At 41.6% G+C, this 22,506-nt stretch overlaps 1 protein-coding gene across 1 annotated transcript in view; it reads right to left on the minus strand.

Moving 5' to 3' along the window:
* Window positions 1-2,222: 2,222 nt before the first annotated feature.
* Window positions 2,223-22,506, minus strand: part of heca (hdc homolog, cell cycle regulator) — a 74,598-nt gene continuing 54,314 nt past the window's right edge. Inside the window, 4 exon segments of the mRNA XM_017236262.3 lie at window positions 2,223-7,396; window positions 7,524-7,623; window positions 7,713-7,801; window positions 8,832-9,020. Coding sequence (XP_017091751.2) covers window positions 5,906-7,396; window positions 7,524-7,623; window positions 7,713-7,801; window positions 8,832-9,020 — 1,869 coding nt within the window. The 3' untranslated portion in view covers window positions 2,223-5,905.

Consider the following 22,506-nt stretch of genomic DNA (forward strand, 5'->3'; position numbering starts at 1 on the left):
TTTCCGATCAATCAGTTATATGGCAGCTATAGGATATAGTCGGCCGATCCGGGCCGTTCCGACTTATATACTGCGTGCAAAGGAAAGAAGGGTGTGTGCAAAGTTTCAAGACGATAGCTTTAAAACTGAGAGACTAGTTCGCGTAGAAACAGACAGACGGACAGACAGACGGACAGACGGACAGACGGACAGACGGACAGACGGACAGACGGACATGCTCATATCAACTCAGGAGGTGATCCTGATCAAGAATATATATACTTTATAGGGTCGGAGATGTCTCCTTCACTGCGTTGCACACTTTTGACCAAAATTATAATACCCTCTGCAAGGGTATAAAAATTCAGAGGGAATTCAGGGGGATAGGTAAGTAGGTAAGGTAGGTAAGGTTTTTTCGCAATTCACGAAGAATCACGAAGAATTGATTTAAGGTTTGTACTTTGGCATGAAATCTTCAACTTAACGAGAACAAACGTGAACAAAAATTCGACTACAACATTCTTCGTCACTCTCCGCCATACTTTATCTTTTGGATTTACCAACTCCTCAGCTCTACTGCGCTTTCAACTCAAAATTCAACTAAGAAATTGATTTAGTGCATTGTTTTAAACGATTTTGTTTTTTTTTTTTTTGAGGGGGAGATCTAGGGGACAGGGGCACAGGTAACTCAGTAAGCAAGTTTGCTAAAGAACAACGAAAAAGTAAGAATCAAGGGCTTGCCCGGGGGCGGGGACTCTAAGCTATCGATTTAAGATGCGATTAACATGTTCCTACGACGAGTAATTGTAAGTATGTACTTGTTGTATGTGTCTATTAGATGTGACTAACTGAGGTAGCTGCTAAACTAAGTCGCAATCGGAGGAATCGGGAACCAAAGTTTGTTTTGTGTTTCCTACCAGATGCTAAGCAATACATTTCGGTAAAGGTTTCTGCTGTCATTTCTAGTCGGCAGTTTATCGTCCGGCATTATTTTTATCCATTTTTAATTTGGGTTTATCAATGCAGTTTTAACTGAAAAAATTATCAAAAATACCAAAAATAAAATCAACTGAAATCATAGAAGAAGGGATAAATAATAAAAGACCAACACAAATTATTAAAAATATTTCATTTAATCATTTGAAAATTCAACAAAAATTCAATATTAATTGTAGTAATAATAATAGCAGAAAGTAATTTAATTTTTGTCGTTTTTTGTGTTTTTTTTTGTTTTATTGAAATACAATTAAATTTATTTAGTTTTCGCTCACGTAGCAGTGAACAAAGTACGAATAATAATAATAATAAAAATCAACTAAAATATTCAACTAAATTACATTAAAAGTAGACATTCAAGTTGAATTGCCAAAATGTGTGTGTAGGAGAGGAGGAGCCGAGGGGGCCGAGGGGGCGGGTGCAACACTGGGCGAGGATGGGTTCCTTCTTGGTGGGGGAAAGGGGTCAGGGGGACGTTGTGTATAACATAAAAAGGTACAAAGTATATATTACACATTACGAATTAGGCATAAAACAAAAGTGTGCTAAGTGTTTATATTTAATTAAACAAAAATTACATTCGGGATAGCAATAAAAAATCATTCTAAAAAATTTATGGTGTGGGTGGGAGGTTTAGGTATTTAAGAGTAAGGTTCATGGATTGTTTTCTGGAAATATTTGCTGCGCTGTAGTTTGCTAGTTTTATGGTATCTCGGGAAATGGGATCGAGGTTGAGAAAGTGCCTAAACTTTACCAATTTGTACATTTCGTCATCAGATGATCTGAGAGAGCTCGGACGGAGCTTTCAAAAATTGGTTTTTAAGAATTTTGGTTAAAGTTTAAACATTTTACTGTGGCGGCTACACAATGTTACATTTGGCATGTTCCAGTAACTGAAGTTTATCAAACTAAACCACTAATCAAATTAAAGTTCTTGTGGTTGATTGAAAAAAGCGCGCAAATATTTCAAGTCAATTAATTGGTTGTGGTTTGAAAGTGATTGTTTTTCGTTTTTTGTGTACAAATTATGAACTAAACAAAAACTGCTTTTAATTGTTTATAAATTGATTATTTAAACATACATATTTCTGTTCGTTAAACCGTCTCTGGTTCAGCATTATACTTTTAATATGTATTAAAAAAACATTGTTATTTAGTTATTCATCGTTTTTATATGTTATTTGTTATTGATTTTTGCTAAGGAGGTAATATAAATTACATTTTAATGTGTTTTACTCTCGCTATCCTTCTTTACTTAAAGACGTCTACTATTATGTTACGCATATGCCTTCATTAGTTGTGATCGGAAGTCTGACTATTACAGTTTTTTTTTTAATTAAGGGGCTCTCTCTTTATATTTAAGCGGTTCGTTCGATCCTACTCCGTGCTTTGACTTTTATCTCACTATACTTCCATTTATCCATTTTTCTTTTCTTGGTGGCTGAGGTGGGCATAAGTTTTGTGGTTTCTCGACTGGACAATGTCCACAATGTCCTAGCACATTAACTAAAACAAAACACTGAATCAAACTAAAACACGGGCTGACTTACGTAGTAGTTGGTGGTGCGGTGCTGCTGCCTTAGCTTTAGCTTTAGCTTTCTTGTTCAACTTATTACCAATATATTTAGTAGTGTAGTGTAGGGCTAAAAGTATCTCTCCAATTAAATATCTATACAACTAGGACTGCGTCTAACCGTCTAACCGTGTTGTATCTGGGATAGTGTGTGTATTTGTGTTTGTGTCATGTTTGTTGTATGATTTTGGGGGCTTGTTTCCTATAAATAAGTTCGCTTCCTCTCCTGCTTCGATCTGCGCGTAATTTTATGTTAGATTAAAACCTTAAATTTAGACGAAAATTATATATAACTGTGCCAAACTTATATATAATTCTCTCAAGTAAATGCCAAAAATTGTCGCTTGTCGCTTGTTAGTTTCTATCAATTTAGGTTTTAGGTTAGTTAGAGCTTTATAGGTATATAACTTAATGGTAGTTCTATATAAGTAGGCATAACGAAGAATTCTCGTTACTGTAGGCTTGTATACAAAAAAATTTAGTATCACTCAGTTGTCCCTTCCTGCGTTCTGAAAAAAGTATGTCGTTAAAATTAACGTGAATTATATATTTGGTATGTAAAATGGCGGCAATGCTAAATGCCCAAAAGGAGGCGATCAAAATTCAGTATTGGAAAAAGGTCGGCACATGCAATTCTCCGGAATATACCACCGTAATACCCTAATTTCTTTGTATTTCAAGCAGATTCCCCACCAAAAGTCACCAAAGGGGCGGGTTTCTAAGGGAGAGGTCGGGGGCATTCACAGATATTCGAATAGGTTTTGAATTTTTTTCAAAAATTTCATGCAAAGCATTGGATTAAAACACAGAAATCGAATTGATTTAATCACGCTGTCAGCTCTTCACAGATGGACATTCGCAAATGGAAAGAATTATATCCGATATCACACTGTTGAGAAAGGTAATAAAATAATTCGCAAATTAATAAGATACACGCTTTCACAGATGCTTTCAGTTTTTAAAATTTTTCTCAAAAATTTGTTCCTACCGAACGCAAACACAGTGTTTTTGAAAATCATCTTTAGGGATGTCACAGTTTGGCTGTCTTCTTTTTGGAGGCAATTTTGGTGTGGGGGTAGAATTTTAGACATTTTCAGAAAATGTTTGTTTTCAACAGGGATTCACAAATTGGGAATTTTCGGGCCAGGCCTAGTCACAATTTTGGGTGGGGGGTTTTGTTTTATAATTTTCCAAGAAAATTTCGTCCGTTTCGAACATTCACAGTGAAGGTTTAAATGAGTGTTTTCTCTTCCAGATTTTCAAATAAATCTTTTGGGGAAAATAAAACACTCTTTTCACAGATGATTTGACGAAACTTAGGGATAATAATTTTTAGGGTTCGTATCGAACAGAGGGGTAGGTATAACCTAACACAGTTTTTGGCTGATCCATTTTTAAATGTAGGCTGCCTAACATTTTTACACAGATTGGGGTCATATCAAAGGGGGTTTTCTTTTCAATTTAATGAAAATTTCACAGATTTGAATAAATTGGAAATCAAATGAGAAAGAATACGAAAATCTAACACAGATTTGGGAACTCTTTTTAGGGTTTAGGATGCCTAAACATTCTCTCACAGATGGGTATCATATCAAGGGGGTTTTCATTTTCAATTTTATTAAAAATTTCACAGATTTTGCAAAATCATTAAACAAAAGTGTGGAAATGGAGAAATAAATCTGGGTGGTGGAAGAATCAAACACAGATAATGCTGCTCTTAGGATTTTCTTTCACAGATGGGGTCATATCAAGTTGGTTTTAATTTTCAATTTTATCAAAAACATTCACAGGGTTTCTATCAAATGGGGTTTTAATTTCAATTCGATCAAAATTTCACATTTTTGAGAAGGGGATAACAAGGAGATTACGGGTTGGGGAGATGGTAGGGGGCCCTTTGGGGTTTTTGGTGACTTTTCTAAGCACGGAATAGGAAACAGGAACAGGAATCATTGAACCGCTCTATAAATTGTTGGACGTTTGCATGCAAACCTTTTGTTAAATTTCGAAAGACTCGACCTTAAGCCTACTAAACCTATTGACAGTGAGTTGCACCCCCCCGTTGCATGGATGGTGCACCAGGTGGGGTGCTATCACTCTACCTTTAGAGATCCATCACATACGGCTGCTCTGCTATTTTACGACAAAGAGAAAAAACCCTAAACATATACAAAGATGATCGTTATAACCTATGCTTACACTTACTAATTATTGATCACGCTGCGCCGAAAGTTGTTTTATTTTGTAATTTTTTTTGTTTTTGTTTAAATTTTAAGGGGACTTATAATTTAGAGAGAGAGATAGAGAGAGTGATAGGGGGCGTGGGTGGGGGGTTAGTCTGCCGGAAATACAATTCTTAAAAGGGTTCAATGGGTGTACTGAAGGACCTTGTTGCATGTGCCGCCTGGCTGCTATTTGGCGAGTGGGTGGTTGGGTGGGTGGGTGGATGCTTGGTTGGTTGGTTGGTTGGTTGGTCTGTTGCAAAGTGCATTTTTTGTAAGGACCTCACTGAACTTGGTGTATTTGAAGAGAGAATCTTAACCGGCTCTAGAGGTTCTCGTTTCGCTTACTAAAACTAGGAATAATTACCAATCGCTTAGGTAAAGATGTGCAACTTATCGATTATGTTTTCTTCTTTAAATTTAGGTTTTAGGTTTTAGGGTTTTTTTTGTAATTTTACGTTTCATAAATTGTAGCAAATGTTTCAAATGTCTCCCTCGTAACACTCGTCTACTCTACTCCTTCCATCTCCTAATTTTCATCGTTTTTTGTGTTTTTTATGTTATTGAGCAGCACAGCAATTATCATGATTTGTTTTTTTTATGAAACATTTTAATGCCCTGCCTTCAATTTTCGCTAAATAAAATTTTCCCTCTTCGTGATGTAAATGTTTCCGTTTCTTTTTTTGTTTGTCTCTCCTTCTTTAGTCCTTAATTTACTTTTTTCCCGTTTTTTTTTTGCTTTTACGTTTCATTTTGTTTGTTTTTTTTTTTGGTAAAAATGTATAAAAAAAATTTCTTTAAAATAAAAACTAAAAATTGCTTTTGTTTGCGTAAGATGTAAGATAAACAAAAAACTAAAAAAAAAACTCAACAAAATAACAAGAAATTTTTTTTTAGTTTGCATTGTTTTTTCTCGGTGTAGATGTGTATGTGTGTGTGTGAGTGTGAGTCTGTTTTTTGTATAAGAATCAAATGGTGTATTAAATCTAAATACAAGCATTCTCTGGATATATATATGTATATATCGGCTTGGTGTATAAAAACTTCCTGCTTACTCTTTTTTCGTTTTTAGTTTCTGATTTTAAAATTTAGCTAGAGTAACAAATGCTGCAGGTCCTTAAACGATCCTTTTTTCTGCTTAATTCATGTTGAGATAGTCGTTGAAGAGCTGCATGCAGGCTGCAGCTCCTCCGGTGGCCTCCTCGGGATACAGATTATTTCCGTACAGTGGACGGCCCCAGATATTGGCCGCTTCGAGGAGCTCGCCGGCCGACGAGGAGGAATTCGAACTGACGTCCGAAGAGGCGTCTGCATTGGCTTTGCTCTGTTGGCTATTGTTGTCCTGATGACTGATGCTCAGGTTGCACAGGAGATCGGTGAAGATGTCGTGGCCGGGAGCCTGGATCCTTTGCCCAGTTGCAGTTACTCCAGTTCCGGGCAGCTCCCAAATGTTACCCGGCAGCTTTCCATAATGCGAGGCAGCACTCCATCCGTTCGAGGATGAGCTGGTGCTGGTCAGCGAGGCTGTCGGTGAGGCAGCATGCTGCGGTTGCATCGCCGGCTGCTGCTGCTGTTGCGACTGTTGCACTTGCAACTCCTTGAAGCCCTGGGGTGAGCTCTGGGCTGCCCATAACATCATTTTGGAACTCTCGTTGCCGTGACTACTGGCCGTGGGACTCAGCGAGGGCTGCGATCCGCTGCCGGAGGAGCAGCCGCTGCTGCTGCTGGAGCAGCCCCACAGAGCCGAGATGGCGTCGGTTTGGTTGGCCAGCCAGTTGGTTGCTGGCATCTGCTTGCCGCCGCCCTGATTGCCACCATTGGCTGCTGAATTATGGCTAATGATTAAGTTACTAATACTGCTGCTGCTGCTGCTGCTGTTCATGTTTGTGTTGCTGTTGCTGTTGCTGTTCGTCAATAAAAGGCTCTCTAGTCCTTTCTGCTGGCCAGGATGTTGCTGGGGCTGATGGCGTTGTTGCTGCTGATACTTGCCCATCACATCCGCCATGGTCATCATGTTTATGGTTTTAAGCGGCTGTTGCTGGAAGTTGCTGCTTATGGTTCTCTGGAAAACCACAGGTTGCTGTTGTTGTTGCTGTGGCTGCTGCTGCTGCTGCTGCTGTTGTTGTGGTGGTTGCTGCTGCTGCTGCTGTGGTTGTTGCTGTTGCTGCTGCTGCTGCGTCGGCTGCTGTTGTCGCACCTGCTGCTGATGCTGCTGGGCATGCGGATGAGCTCCAATCAAGTCTGGATTTATGTGCTGCTGCAACGGTGCCGAATAATCGATGGCGGCATTGTACAGTACTTGCTTCGGTTGCTTGGAAATCGCTGACGAGGAGCTGCTAGTGCAACTGCTGGAACCATTGGAGGCCGTTGGAGTGCCCTGGGCGCCTGGCACCTGTCCCTGGGCGGGATTGGCGGCACCAGTGCCGTTAGCGGGCGACTCCAACGGGGCCTCATGTTATGCGAGGGTCGGCAGCCGGTTCGCCGGGCTCTTGGCGTAGCAGAAGCTCAGCGGCTTAACGAAGTGAGTGTCCTGGGTGTTGCAGTACGGACAGGTCACACCATGCGAGTAATCACTGTAGAAGCTCAGACGCTGCTGCGGATGCATCAGCATTTTGAAGCAATTATTGCACTAAAAATAATTAAAATAAACCAAAAATGGAAATAAATTAGAAAAAATTTTCATGCAAAATAGTGTGAGATTTTCTTAAAAATATTTTTAATATTTTAAAGCAAGTATATGATTAAAAAGTACCCACCTTGAACCTTTCGGCACAACAGGGCATGGCCGCAAAAATATCATAAGCATACATGGTTCCCAAAACCAGGCTGGAACCATCCCAAGGCTCTTTGCAGAATCTGTAAGGATGCGAAAAATAACCAAAAAAAAATTGCCATTTAAATATTTATTTCTCGAAGCAGTCACAGTCGCTATTTCCGAAGCTTACCTGCAGTTGATGACGCGACTGCTGGAGGTTCCGTCCAGGCAACTCATGCAAACACAGGTCAAGTAGAGAGTGCGTCCCTCGTATTTAACCTGAGGAATATATATATATATAAATATATGGTGAAAGGGGTCTTTAGAAAGCGGAAGCGGTGAAAAAGGTTCAGACACAAAAGGCAAAAAATAAAGAAGCGTAAAAAAGGGCAGAGCCAGCCGCATAATTCAGGCAGGAGCCCAGGGCCCAGACACACCAACAATGAGAAATTATTGCAGCGAGGAATGAATGAAGGGCAAGGGCAACGGGAAGCCCCTAGAATGCACTGCAAGAAAAGGTCTTAAAAGTCCTTAAAAGACAAAGCAAAGGATTTTAAGAGAGAATTCTGCGCATTCCTGCATGCCTGAAAAGGACTTCTGGCTGTTGGCTGCTGCCACTGCGACGCGACATAATAATTTCAAATAAAATGCAAAATGCATAAACTTGCCCAGGAGATTGCCGCCCACGGCCCTGAAGTCAAAGTCAAGGGAGAGGCTTATATACCCACCTACCATACCATAACCATATGTCGCACAAAAGGCAATTCCTATTGCCAACACAGCAGCCATAGCGAGCAGCTGGCAATGAATTATAAATCCAGGCTTGAATTAAAGCCCACAGAGGAGGCCACAGAGGAGACTAGGAGGCGTCCCAGGGAAAATAAGCCCAGTGAAGCGTAGGTCGTGCGTACATAAAATGTGAAATGTGCAGTTTGCAGTTTGCAGTTTTCCTGGCTCTGACTGGCTCTGGGTGCCTGCTCTGTGTGGCGTAATTACGCTGACTTAAATGGGTCATAAATTGCGGAGACAGACAGACCGAGAGACAGGCCAACTGCAGAAATGGGAGTGGCCTGCCTCTGCCACAGAGTTCGCCTGCTAATTGCAGCTGAAAGTTCTTGGGGGCACGTGGGCGAGTGAAAGCTGCGCGGGCGTTGTCGTGGATGTCGTGGGTGTGGATGCCACATTTGACGTTTTATAAATGATGAGTTTACGGCAAGAAAATTCTCAGATAAAAGTTTAAACTTTAAAGGCTCTTAAGTCTTGTTATTCCCTAGCCCTATTCAAAAATTTCAGTGTATTGAAGACTCACCTCAATGCAGCCACTGGAATGCTGCTTGGGACTCAGGAAAAAGGAGCCATCGACCAGGGGATAGCGATCGAAAACAAGCAGCGGCTCCTCACACAAAATGCAGGCCACCCGGCTCATCTGCGACTGGGCCAGGGAGGAAAGGATGAAGAGGCGTGTCTCGTCATTGCCATGGTTGCCCTCGTCCTCGATCTAAAAAAGAAGGAGAATATAAATAAGTGATTAGTTAAACTAGTTCAAGCACAACAGAGAGACACATTGATATTTTCAAGTTAAAGTCAAGGTTCGTTTACCCTTCGAACTGACTCACTTCTGGTTGGATTATTTCTGAAAAAAAAAAAAATAGGGATATCACCGCCAAGGTGTTTTTGGTGCCCAATGAACATTGCCAATATATGTCTGCCGTGGGACTAAACGAAGCAACCAGCCAGCGTCTAAGCGCCAACAAATGAACCATAAAATCCAAACGTGCCAGCTCTGTTGTCTAAGCCAAAGTGGCTAACACGTTGCCCAAATTGAAAGCACATCCAGGTATCCAGATGGGTGGCCAACTGGCAAGTCCAAGTCCAGGCCAATTCCCAAATCGATAATCAATATGGCGAGCCAGCAGATGAGAAACCAGCCAGCCCTTTCCCTAAAAACACAAAAAAAAAAGTAAACGCTTTCCCCTATATGCTAGAATGGTGGTATAATAAAGCCGTCAAAAAGCCAAAAGGTGTCGAAAGGATACACGATATATGGCTAAGGGAGTATAGTAACCATCGCACTCGCCAATCAAAGCCAACTAACCCAATGATGAGGGAATATTTGTGACTCTGTTGTGGTAATTGACGATGACGGTGGTCCGGCACCTGACCAGACGGTCTAACAACAAAGCAAGCTATACATCGAATTCAGACATACCAAACTGAATAATTTAGTTCGAGAGTGGCACAGAAGGAATGTAACGAAATTAGAGCGAAGGACACGTAGAACCAATCAATTGCTGCAGCTGAGGAATGTCTTTCGGGGACAGGTTTAATGCACTTTTAATAACACGAAGACCTTAAGCTTCTTTAGGCTAAAACCCCCTTGACAACACTTACCAATATTTGTCGAGAACTCAAACCATCTCTCTCTCAAGTAAACATGCCCGGGAAATAATCAACAAATTAATATTTGCACGGTGCCCCACTCCCTGCCCCAACCACCTTGTTGCAATTGTCTTCTGCCTGTTATTTGCTCTTCTTGGGGCAGAGAGCTCATAAATCTTGGCAACAATAAAATCAACTTCCAACATTGTTACGAAACAACAGATTCGATTAATGAATGTTTGCATGCCGAAAAAAGAGTAGAATAAGGGCCGAGTAAGCGATACCATATCCAGGCACAATTTTCACTCATTAAACAAAAGAATCTCATGAGGGTGAGATGGTAAAGCAATTAAGTTGATTGCTCAAGGAGAAAGTGCAGTGGCAGGGGTGTCTGCTGGTATGGATCTGTATCTGAGTGTGAATGGTGCTTGTGTCTGGGATTACGGACAATAACAATAACCCAGATAGGAGAGGAATAACACAACTGCAGCAGTCCTTGCCAGCCAGAAAGGCAAAAAATTGAGGCAAATAAAGGCAGGCAGGCAGACAACCATTTTAATAATTAAAAGCCATTAAAAATAAAAAAATATATATGTACACTCTTTTTATATTTAATATATAATTTTATAAAATTTGATAAACTGTTTCTTCAAGTGTCACATAAATATTTCCCTACTTTATGTTGCCTACGTGACGATTTGCTAATTTCAGTTCAGCTTTTCTGGCCAAGTCGGTCGTTGCCCAAAAAGAGAATGAACTCAGGACCTCGGAGCGGTAGGAGTCTGGGAAGGATTGAGGGACTCGTCTTTATAATTTATGAAAGAAGCGCGCGTGGCAAGAAGTTTTGTGGAAAACCGCAAAGGAAACTTTTCACAAATTACAAAGCATGAAAATATTATTGCCGCAGTTGTGATGTGAAGAACTTCTCAGAGAAGGCGTGTACGAAGAAGTCAAAAGTCGAAGTGCAATAAACTTTGAGGAGTAGAGGCCAATGCATCTAAAAGGATATCAGGACACTAATGAAGCCATTGAGTTGTCACTTCCCTTCGGCTGGCATTGGACGCATAAATCAGGCAGGCAGGCAGTCGGGCAGGCAGGCAGTCGGGCAGGCAGCTTCCTTTACTTTCCCGACCATAAATATCAACACCCGAGAGCCCTGAATTGGTGGCTGCTACAAATCAAAAAAGGTTTCCAGTTCCGCCACACCCCATGGATGTCGAAAAAGGAGGCCAAGACAATGGCCTCACCAGAAACTACAATTCAATTGAATCGAATAGAGTAGAGTAGAGTGCTTTGGGGTTTTCATAAACACATTAAATTAAATGGCATTTGTTTGGTAAGACGGAAGTCTTAATCCATTAAAAATGCCACCCATAAATATTTCACTGCCACTCTCAGAACTCTCTCAGAGCCCACCCCCTGGCTTGTTTTCTTTTGGCCCACCCAGTTTAAGCTTTATGCAAAAGTTAATAACACTGTTTAATATTCCAATTCGCCTTTGAGCCTTGGCTTATAAACAACAAGTGTGTGTGCTCATGTGAATTTTCCTTGATTGTTTGTGCAGACGGAGAGCAAACATGTTCTGCTACTCTCTACTACTCTGCCCAGAAAAACCTCCCAGTTTTCCATGTTTTCACCTTTTTCCTCCTGTTTTTCCTCGCATATTAAAGAGTTGGGAAAAATCCTCATTAGAGAGAGCCCTGATGTGTGTGAGTGGGCGGGCAGGTAAACTATTTTATTAACCCGGAAAAGCTGTTAACCCGGCCCATCATTCAATGACAATTCAATGAGACTGTCTGTGTGTGTTTGAGTGGAAATTGAAAAATTGTTTGCGCTTTAAATGGCTTTTTTCTGTAGGCGTTTTGTGTAGCTCCAAAGACAAAAGAAATTGCAGAATAAATTTGAAAATTGTCATCGGGAATAGTAGTGACTGGTAGTGGGCTGGAGCTGGTGCTGGAGCTGAGGCGTGGCTGCTAGGTGCTTAATTTAAGCAATGGAATAAGTTGGCTGTCTTCCAGCGAGACGCAGGTCACATCTGGGCCACTTTGATCAATGGCCCAGATGTGACCTGCGGCTGACTGCGAGATTAGGAGTTAAAGCCAATGACAAGCCAACAACAATGGCTAGAACGGCATACAAACACGAAGGATAAACAACTACAACAGTAGGAGACACTGACAATGAAATTCTGAGAGGGTGAAGAGGAGTGCACTTTTATAAATGAAATGGAGTAATAATATTTTCCAGCTGGGCAGGATCTGGTAGACTTGGTTGCAACCGTGGCAACGACAACAACAAACCGAGGCAGACAAACAAACATTTCAATAAATTCAAAAAGTACCCAGCCAGACAATGAAAACTGCAAGGAAAACAAGCAAAAGGAGTGCCAACTGGAGGGTGGTACCTCCAACTGCACTCTCCACTGTGTTGTACAACTGTGAAGTGGCTTAAAAGCTTGTGCAACTCCTAAGAGGCAGCTGCTACTCGCATTGTTTTCCCCCCCAAGAAAATCTCATGTCATTTGCACTTAATTCAAATGCGCGACACAATTGCAAAATAAAAGTACAGAAAACAGCAACCTTTTGGGGGGAGAAATTCAAAGAGAAGCTTTAGCTTTGCATATCTAGTCAGGTTGTGTCTGGGGTTATAACTTCATTAGGCTGGCGCAGTTGAAATGTTTTTTGATAAGCTGCCACAGCGATGAGTTCAAGATCCTCAGAGATGTCCTTGTCATAAGCATAAGCATATTTCAGAGTATTTTAATTCCTCCCTCTTGATTTTTTGCATTTACGATTCGACCATTTTGGCCATTTGCCATTAGCCAAATATGCTTCTTCTGGCCGCCGCCGGCTTAAGCTGCTCCCTTGTCCTGTGGCCCCTGACCTTTAAATATCAATTTGCAAATAAATTGTATTTACCCTGGGCTTCATTTCTCTTTTTTTGTTGTTGTTGTTGTATTGACCAGGACTCGGTCGGTAGCGGGTCCTTATTTATCGTCCGTTCAATGTGCTATGGCATAATGGCTTTCTTCGAATTGGCCAAGAAAGAGGAACCCTCGAAAGGCAAAAAACAAATGCAATTTCCAATTTCATTTTTTCTCGCAGCGCCTTGAAGTATGCTTCTCAGTTTATTGAACTGCATCCCGCCGCAAGGATATAGTCCTTAAAGAAAAAAATTTCCCTTTCTCTTTTGTCTTTTTTTTTCTCTCGTATTCTCTCCACTTTAAACTTTATTCTCGCACATAACAATTATTTTTATATGAAAAGCAAATTTCAAAGGCATCTCCCAGACTTTGGCCAGACATTGATGGTTATTGGATCCTGCGTCCTGGCATCCTGCGCCTGGGATACTCCGCCCTCGTCATTAAATTCCTTAAGCAAGCAATTTAAATGCATTCGGTGGCAGTTAATAGTTTTATGATCGTGCCCTTGTTAAACTTAATTGTTTAATTATATACTTTTTTTTTTTTTTTGCGAAGGTCCTTTTTTTTTCTCTGGCATGCATTTTACGAAGTCACAGTACATTGCTTTGATTTGAACGTAATCCCCACGACATTAGCAGCCAAAAACTAAACGAACTGTAAGCCATTTCTCCCAAAGGAGGAAAAAAAAGGGGGAAAGTTGGCAAGTGTATCCTCTTTGGTGTAATTTCTTCCACTTAACTTAATCTCCCCAGATGCTTTAAGGCAAACACAAACACATGTGGCACTTGTATATATACTTGTTTTAATACAAAACCCCCCAGACGGATTTGTGTTTATTTTGCTTTGCTTTGGCTGGCTTGTCACCTAAGCAACGGTGCGTATGAGTGATATTTACTGGGCCAGTTGATTACTTTCTGAAAATTAGCTCAGACCAGAGAAGTAATTAAAGATATGTCCATGTTTCCATGCTGGTTTAGAGCCAGAACCAAACCTGCATAGTTTCTAGGGTTAAGAACCCATTCGTTGCACTTCTTCGGTCTTATCGAGCCCACGGATCAATGAACCTCGGAACCAAACTAGCCCTTTTTCCAGCCCTCTCTCATGGCGATAACTGCTGTCAACAACAGAAATAGTAAAGTTTCCATTTCGAAGTGCAAATATAAGGTTGTCAAATATCTCCCTTCCGCCTTTTTGTCTTTTGAATTTCGCGGCTATGTACAAAGCGCTACAGAGCTCGTATCTGGCAACACTATACATAATTTAAAAGGTCTTGACATAACCTACAAAACGACGCTATGCATGATTAGTTTGGATATTGCGTTCACCAGTTATAGACGTGTAAACATGGAGTTCACTAACGCCGAAATTCGCGCTATTTTAAAGTTTTCCTTCGTTAAAGGCAAATCCGCTAGAGAAACGTTCCGTGAGATTAATGGGGTTTTGGGGGATGGTACTCTATCACTTCGAACCGCGGAGGAATGGTTTCGACGATTCAGAGCCGGTGAAAACGACACCATGGATAAGCCAGCCGGCGGAAGACCTGTGACGACAAATACCGATCAAATCATGGAATACATCGAGTTAGACCGGCATGTGGCTTCTCGTGACATCGCCCAGGAGATGGGAGTTAGTCACCAAACCATTTTAAACCATCTGCAGAAGGCTGGATACAAAAAAAAGCTTGATGTTTGGGTGCCGCATGATTTGACGCAAAAAAACCTTGTGGACCGAATCAACGCCTGCGATATGCTGCGGAAACGGAACGAACTCGACCCATTCTTGAAGCGGATGGTGACTGGCGACGAAAAATGGATCACATACGACAATATCAAACGAAAACGGTCGTGGTCGAAGGCCGGTGAATCGTCCCAAACAGTGGCCAAGCCGGGATTGACGGCCAGGAAGGTTTTGCTGTGTGTTTGGTGGGATTGGAAGGGAATCATCCACTATGAGCTGCTCCCATATGGCCAGACGCTTAATTCTACCATCTACTGCGAACAATTGGACCGCTTGAAGCAGGCGATCGACCAGAAGCGTCCAGAATTGGCCAACAGGAAGGGTGTAGTGTTCCACCAGGACAACGCCAGACCACACACTTCGTTGATGACTCGTCAGAAGCTACGGGAGCTCGGATGGGAGGTTTTATCGCATCCACCATATAGCCCGGACATAGCGCCAAGTGATTACCACCTGTTCCTGTCCATGACGAACGCCCTTGGTGGTGTAAAGTTGAACTCAAAAGAGGCTTGTGAAAAGTGGCTGTCCGAGTTCTTCGCAAATAAGGAGGGGGGCTTCTACGAGGGAGGTATTATGAAGTTGCCGTCTAGATGGAAACGGATTATCGAACAAAACGGCGCATATTTCAACTAAATCGGATCACTGTAACACTTTTTATAAAGCATTGAATAAAGAGCAAAAAAGCGGAAGGGAGATATTTGACAACCTTATATATACATAGACGAGGAGGAGGAAAAAAAAGATAAGACCTGGGCCATGTGGAGAGTCAACAAACTGCAGCACTTGCCCGCCAATTGATCGCTGAAAGGGTAAAAAGGGAAACTCCCCTTCCCAGGGACCTAGTTGAGGCTAATTAAATTTCAGTTGCTTTGCCAACCCACTCGTTGTCGAGAAATCGCTTGGAATGAAACCCATTTGGAGCATATCTTTATAATTGCTAGAGTCAAGCTCGAAAAAAAAAACGTATGCAAAAAAAATGGCAGAAACTAAAGGCAGAGTCGTCTGCATTTTAATTACAAAACAAAAGAGGAACTGGAAAAGCGTGGAAATTCTAACCTCCATGAAGAAAAAAGTTATAAGTTTTATAAAGAACAACAAGAAGTGGCTAAAGTTTGATTAAAACAAAAAAAGAAGAAAGACAGAGAGAACTTTTTCCAAAAGGACACTCGATAGGCAACTCGAAAAGAAAGTTTCAAGAATTTCATTCCAAATGCAGGAGAGTGCATTCAACACTTTGGCCAAAAAGCAGAGGCAAACCTTCAACATTTCCAGGTTAAAGGTTCAAAATAATATAATTAAAAAGCGGGCTCTGACTCCAAACAAAAGCTTGGGGAAAAGTTTTGGGTGGCAACCATAAAAAACGCAGCCAGACACAGACAATAAACGAATACACACACCCTGGCACACTCGCAAGATACGCACATAATGAAAATGTCAAAATAAACACGACATTAAAAACCTCGAATCCACGCCACCATGTTTTCCGAAACCAAAACCGAAAGAGACAGACAATGGCGGAATAAAAGAGATGGGTAAACACAGTCAGACAGATAGACGGAGAAAGAAGCCAGTGCACTCGACGGCGCTTTAAAGGCCAATAAATGACGAGGGTCCTTGTGGCTGCACCTCAATGAGGGCTTAAGCGACACTCGCAGGAACTGAGGGCTTCTTCAAGTTTAAGAAATAAATATTAAGGGACATTATTTTAGAAAAATAAAGTATAAACTCCTAGGATTAAGTCTCTGAAAGTTTTCTAAAACTAACTAAAATTTAATTATGGACTAGCTCCTGTACTAGTTCCCTGCTCTGTACCCACACACGTGGCTGAGATGATATGGTGATGATATCAAGTTTTCGGGCTGCTCATCAAGAACGCTAATCGCAACCACAAAAGAACAAAAAACCCAGACAATGCTCTCGCTTGGCTGCGGTGGCTTGGCTGGAGGTTGAATCGCTTTTGCAAGGTGTCACTAACATCGCTAAGTAGCTTTGCCTGCTGCTCCTCGGCTCATTAGCATTTCTAATTAAAGAGAGCTGTGCGCTGCAGCCATGTCTGCCTCCGCATATGAGCCACAAGGATAATGACACCTGCCAGAATGGAGGTTAGAATTTCAGGAGGTTTGTGTGGTGGATGTGCTTTAGTGGATCAGCGAAATGGAAAGTCCTTTTATTTTTCACTGGCCATTGGCCATGTAAGCTGCATGTTTAACGGCAATTAGTAAGGACCACCCTAACACCCTACCACCCACTTTTCCGCGACCCAGACACTCCGAGGGTGCGGCTGTGTAAGCTTCTATTAAAAGTGAAAACATTTACATTAATAATTAGCCAGAGCTTCCCCCTAACCCTCAGACTGCTTTAAAAAGCGGGCACTTTGTCGGACACTAAAAACTTCATCAACTACAACAAAGCGCCGAAATTGCAATTAATCAAGACAGGACGAGGAAAAGGGCGGAAAGTGGCAGGACAGCCCCTAGAAGGTTCAAGAAATTCACCTCCTTTCGTCCAAAGTTGACAGTTAAACTGACTAAACAAGGTGCGATAAGTGCTTGTTCAGACGGAGGAGGGCCAGGAGACAGAACCAGAGCCATCTAGCCAAAAACAGAAATCAGCGCACAGGACAATGACCAAGGAGCCCGTCCTGGCAGACAGGATGCAGAGGACAGGACACAGAACAGAGGATACAGAGTACAGAGTAGAGAGTTCAGGAGGTGGATCCAAATACAAGCAACAGCTGCTGTCAGCGCAGAAAATGAAAATGATTTAAAGCTTATGGCCAAGGACTTGAAAGTTGAAGTTCCACTTTAAAAAAAAATAATAATTTAGTTTTATAGTTTCATTAAAATTAAAAGAATAATAAATTAAGGACTATAAACTATGAATTTCATACTTTCCCAATCAAGTTGCTTCATATCCTTTTCAAATGGCTTAAAGTTCAAAGTTGATGGCTTTGGATTGCGTTTCTGAATTTTTCATTGCATATGTTTGGGCGCGCCCAAAGGATCCTTTTTTATTCCTTTCTCCTTTCTACGTCGGAAAACTCCATTTTGGGTAATCAAACTAATGAACTTTGGGAATGGGAGAAATGCTTACAAATTGCATTGGTCGGGTCTGACATGTGAGAGGGTCGAGAGAGTCGTGGGTCGAGGGTCAGTCGAGGGTGCTTGACTCCTTCAGACATGAAAAGCAAATTCCTACGCTTCCAGGTGCACTGGCACTGGCACTGGTTCTTGGGGCATGCCACATCAGTTTTCCAAACATCAACCGCAGAGTAATTAAATTGCAGGGGATCCTCCTGTCTGATGGCCTGTTTTTTTTTTCTCGCAGGATTCAGTTACCGGATTGAAGGACGAATTTTGAACTTGTTTTTGGGAGCATAAAAGAGACTGTAATTCAGGGGATTTGAAGCACGCAGGATAATTTCATTATGTGTGAGAGACACAATCCCCAAAATAAATAAAAGAAGCAATTCTGCAGACACAATACAAGAAAAGGGCGTATCATCCCAGGACTTGGAGGGGTGTGGAGGCCGGGTTGTAATTAATTTTTGCAATCATTCTCCGACTGAGATTCAACATTCGACTTGAGCTGCTTATGGCTAATGAAGAGAATGTTGGAAAAACAATGGCCAGAACAGCAGAAGGTAAAGGACGAATCAAAAACCAATAAAAGGCAATAAAGGCAGCCAAAGTACCAAAGGGACAAGTTCAATGCACTGTTCAACTTCTTTTTATTTAAAAGAAGCTTAGGATCAAAGGACCTACGAGGAGTATGAGGGCCTTTTGGCTGATAGCTAGCCAAAGGCAGCGCATAAATTTTGCCAGAGCTGCAGAAATAAAAAGGAAATCCATTCAAGGATACAAAAACGCGTTAAGTGCGCCAACTACAACAAAAAATAAAAAAAGAATGTAAAAGAAAGGATATGCTAGCGATATTGCAAAGTTAAATCAATAAATAAAGCATCAAGGGAAGAGAGGGAGGGGATGCTAGGTGGTGTGGCGCCCCATCAATGTCATTAAATCAATGCTGCCTGTCGTTGCCAGCAATAGATAACGACCAGGACAAATGGGGTGGAGGAGAGTGGGTGGCGATGGCGACAAGGATGCAGCGAAAGTTTGCCAAGTGACATTAACACAAGCGATGGCTGGGAGGATCTAGATTCTAGGAGGCTATACACTTAGAAAAATATTTAAATAAATTCTTAAAAGAACTAATTTTAAGGAAGAACCCTTAAAATTTATTTCAAGTGCATCTTAAGTTGAAGAAAATGGTAAGAGGGTCGTGACAAGTGGCGTCTGCTGAGAGTTCTTGTCAGACACAGCCCGCGACAATGCCAAAAACACAATTGGGGCGTGTCTTTGAGATGCAGGTAGGGGTGGGGGTGGGGTATGAGTAGAGTAGCCAGGAGAATCCCTAAGAATCTCTATCCATCAGCAGCTATATTCTATGTGCCACTCAAGCCGAGACAAACTCAATTGTTTTTTGTGCAAATTTTTTGATTGAATTGCAGACAAGAGACGATAATGAGGTAAAGGACATTAAAGCTAAGCCTGCGTTTCTTTAAATAAAATACTTTACTAATTAAATATCCCTCATGTCTTAAAGGCTTATGTTGGTTTGATTTTTGTCCTTGATGGCCAGAACTGAAAGAAAATCGAAGCCAAATCCGACAGCGGCACGTGACCATAGGCAGCCAGCAGAGCGGAAATGTTTGTCTGTCCTGTCTGCTATGTCTCTCTCTCTCTCTATAGCCCTCTCTGTCTGTCTGCGTGTCCTTCCAACTGGCAATGAGAGCAGAAATCCAGACAGTAGCTGAGATATAGCCATGTAGATGGGCGATAAGGCGTCAAAGTGGCAACAAAGTCAATAAGCAAAATGTTTGTGGTGCACAAAATGTTCTCCGCCACAGCCGACGGCATTGAAATCCTTTAATGTGCTGTTAACGATAAGCCAAGAGGAGGCAGGACCTGCTCCCCCCTGCCACCCTCTCTCCCTACAATATGCAAAGGACTTTGGCCAAAACTAGCAAGAAAACGAGCAGCGAATATTAAAACAAATAAGCCGGGACATAATGGACTGCCGCAGGACAGCATTCTACTAAGAGAGAGAGATAGAGAGAGCTGCCATCTCGCTTGCACAATTGTGCAAAAGCAAAGCTCTTTCGACCCATGTCAAATAAGTTAAACAGACATGAAAGGCTCCTCGCTACCAAGTCTGTGTCCCTACGAGGCGAAAGAAAAAAAAAATAGAAAGTGGACACGAGGGATGGCCAGAAAGTGATGGCCAAAAAAAAGTGATAGGGGGAAGGGGGGGGGCCAGCAGCTGAAGTTGGTCAATGACTCTACAAAGTCTGGAGTTGAAGATTTGCCCAACAAACACGAGTGAGCATATACACACATAAAATAAAATTAAACAAAATTTATTTACTTATGCGAGGCAACGGATGCGACTAATTGCAGCTAACTCGAAGCCAAAAATTAATGAAAAGAAATATATTTCCAGCCAGGTAGGAACTCTCAGACTCCAAGTGGCATATACATATGTGTGTGTTTGTGGCAAAGTTCAATGAACTTCGTACCTTTGGCTGGGTCGTAAAAATCAATAAACGACGGACTCTGGCGGTGGCGCAAATTTTAAAAGACATTTTACATTTCTCTGCCGAACGAAATGAGCATCAAAGGCACTTCAAACATCATCTCAGCAGCCATCAGTATGCGAAAAAATGTTTCGACAGCCCGCTTATGAATGAATCAGAAAACCCAACAACGAAACACTCCACCAACGGAAGGCTGGCTGGCTGACAGACTCACTTGAAGTGCAAGTTTTTGGCAGACTGCGAGGCTATTTCACCTTCTCCTTCTGCAGAAAATCTTGCAGATATTTAAAGGCATTTTTATGAGCCACATGATGTTGAAAACGAAAATCGGCATCTGCAAATGAAGGCGGCCATTAAAAACGCCCCATAACTCTCAGAGTCTCAAAATGGGGGTATTGAATCAGAAATGAATGAGGAATTTAATGAAAATAATGATCAGACATTCCATAAAAATTAAATTTAATAACAAATAATAGGCATTTATTTTTGACAAATAAATTATTCATTTGTTTGGCATTCAAATTCTTGGCTTGATAAACATATAATTTCCACATGGGGATATAAATAATACTCGGTATTTTTTCACTGCCTCTGATTGCCTTTTCCCGATAATAACGCTTGCCACACGTTCATGCCCCGGAGAACTGCAGCAGCTGTTGGTAATTGAGTTGTTGCAACTGGCAGAGCGAGACTTATCGCTGATCTGCTGCGATTTGCATTATTAATTAGTAGCGATTTAGCGAAATATTACGCATACGTCCCATGGGCAGGCTCATCTTGAAGAACAGCCACTCGAGTCTCGAGATGATGGCGATAATAATGCTGCTCTTGGCCAAAAGACTAAACCAAAACAAGCAGCAGCCAAGCTAACTTGGCTTCAAATTGGTAGGTGTTGACCCCCCGGGGGAAAAATTGCACAACCTTTTTGGCCAAATAATGGAAAATGGAAAAGCGCCGAGAGTCGATGGAGCATGGAGCATAAAAGTCAACGAACTTGCAGCAAGCTGTCACTCGATTCAAATTAATGTTTCTTGTGGGCATATTGTTTTGCCTACTTTGCGGCTGTTTGGCCAAAATATTACAAGAGAAATACTATATATATGAAGAGCTTTTCGCTCTCACTCACTGACACTCTGGGCTATTTGGTATATTTTGTTTGCTCTGCTAATTATTGTCTTAGGTTAGTGTAGGCAGGCCGCTAACTATAAACTGCCAACTGAAAGCAAAAGTTTGAAAAATCTAAACATATTTCTCACGAACAAAGCACACACAAGATTGGGCCATAACCAAAGTGATGGTTTTCGCTTTTTTCCTTATTGTTTGCTTTTTGTTTGTTTGTATTTCTATACTTTGTATTTTTTTCTCGCTTTTTTTTCGAGAATTATTTAAGTGCCGCACATATGCTGCTGGGCTGGCAGTTTTGTTGGCATTTTGTCAAAGCTGAACATGTGCAAGCCATCTTTTTTGGTTCCCCAGCCTGCCGGCCTGCCTGCCTCTCTCTGTCATTAGAATGGATAATTGTGGACGACGACCACTTGATTGACAAGCTTGACAAAACGAAAGGAAACCGATGGCAGCGTCTTCTAAAAAGGGAGGGGTGGTGGCTGGGTTGGGGCACAGTTCCTCCAGCGTGTGGCAGATGTCAACAAATGTTTACTTTTACGGCCGAGCTCAGAGCCGCATTCTTTTTTTCAAAAGCCACTTGGCGACACACACGAAGAAGCAACGCTCGAGTGCAACCCAATGGTAGATTAAATATCGCTTACATGAGAACCTAGACAAGCTACAATGGAGCTAAGTCTTAAAAATATTGAAAATATTTTGTAATACTAGGCGTATACGTAATATACGTTTATTTTACTAAAATAAGTATACGCCCTGTTGTCTGAACTTTTGTACCGTATTTTCTTAAATTTTTCTCTTCAAAATTCTCTTATAAGTGCTACCCATCTTTCTCGAACTTATGATGACTCCACTGTGCCGCTTTAATTCTAATTTGCATTCATCAGCTCTCCAACTAATTGCACAATGTGTGAGAGCATGCGAGATGGCAATACACACTCTCACGTGAGTATGCGTGTGCGTGTGTGTGTTTGCATGCGTGCATTGTGCTATTTTGCTATTTCTCGATTTCTGCCCGCTCTTTCCACTAACGTCGCTGCTGGCGTTGCAGTTGAAGCGAGGCGGGTTAGCGACCGCAAAACTATCTGACATTAGATTGCGATGGCGGCCAAACGACAACAGCCGACGTCGACTGTGGCAGCGACTTCCAAATGCAACAACACAGTAAAGCCAGCACAAATTGCATGTGTTGGCGTTTGTCTCTATTTTGTTCATTTTTTTTTTCTC

Source organism: Drosophila bipectinata, chromosome 3R (assembly GCF_030179905.1).
Source record: "Drosophila bipectinata strain 14024-0381.07 chromosome 3R, DbipHiC1v2, whole genome shotgun sequence".
Taxonomy (NCBI): domain Eukaryota; kingdom Metazoa; phylum Arthropoda; class Insecta; order Diptera; family Drosophilidae; genus Drosophila; species Drosophila bipectinata.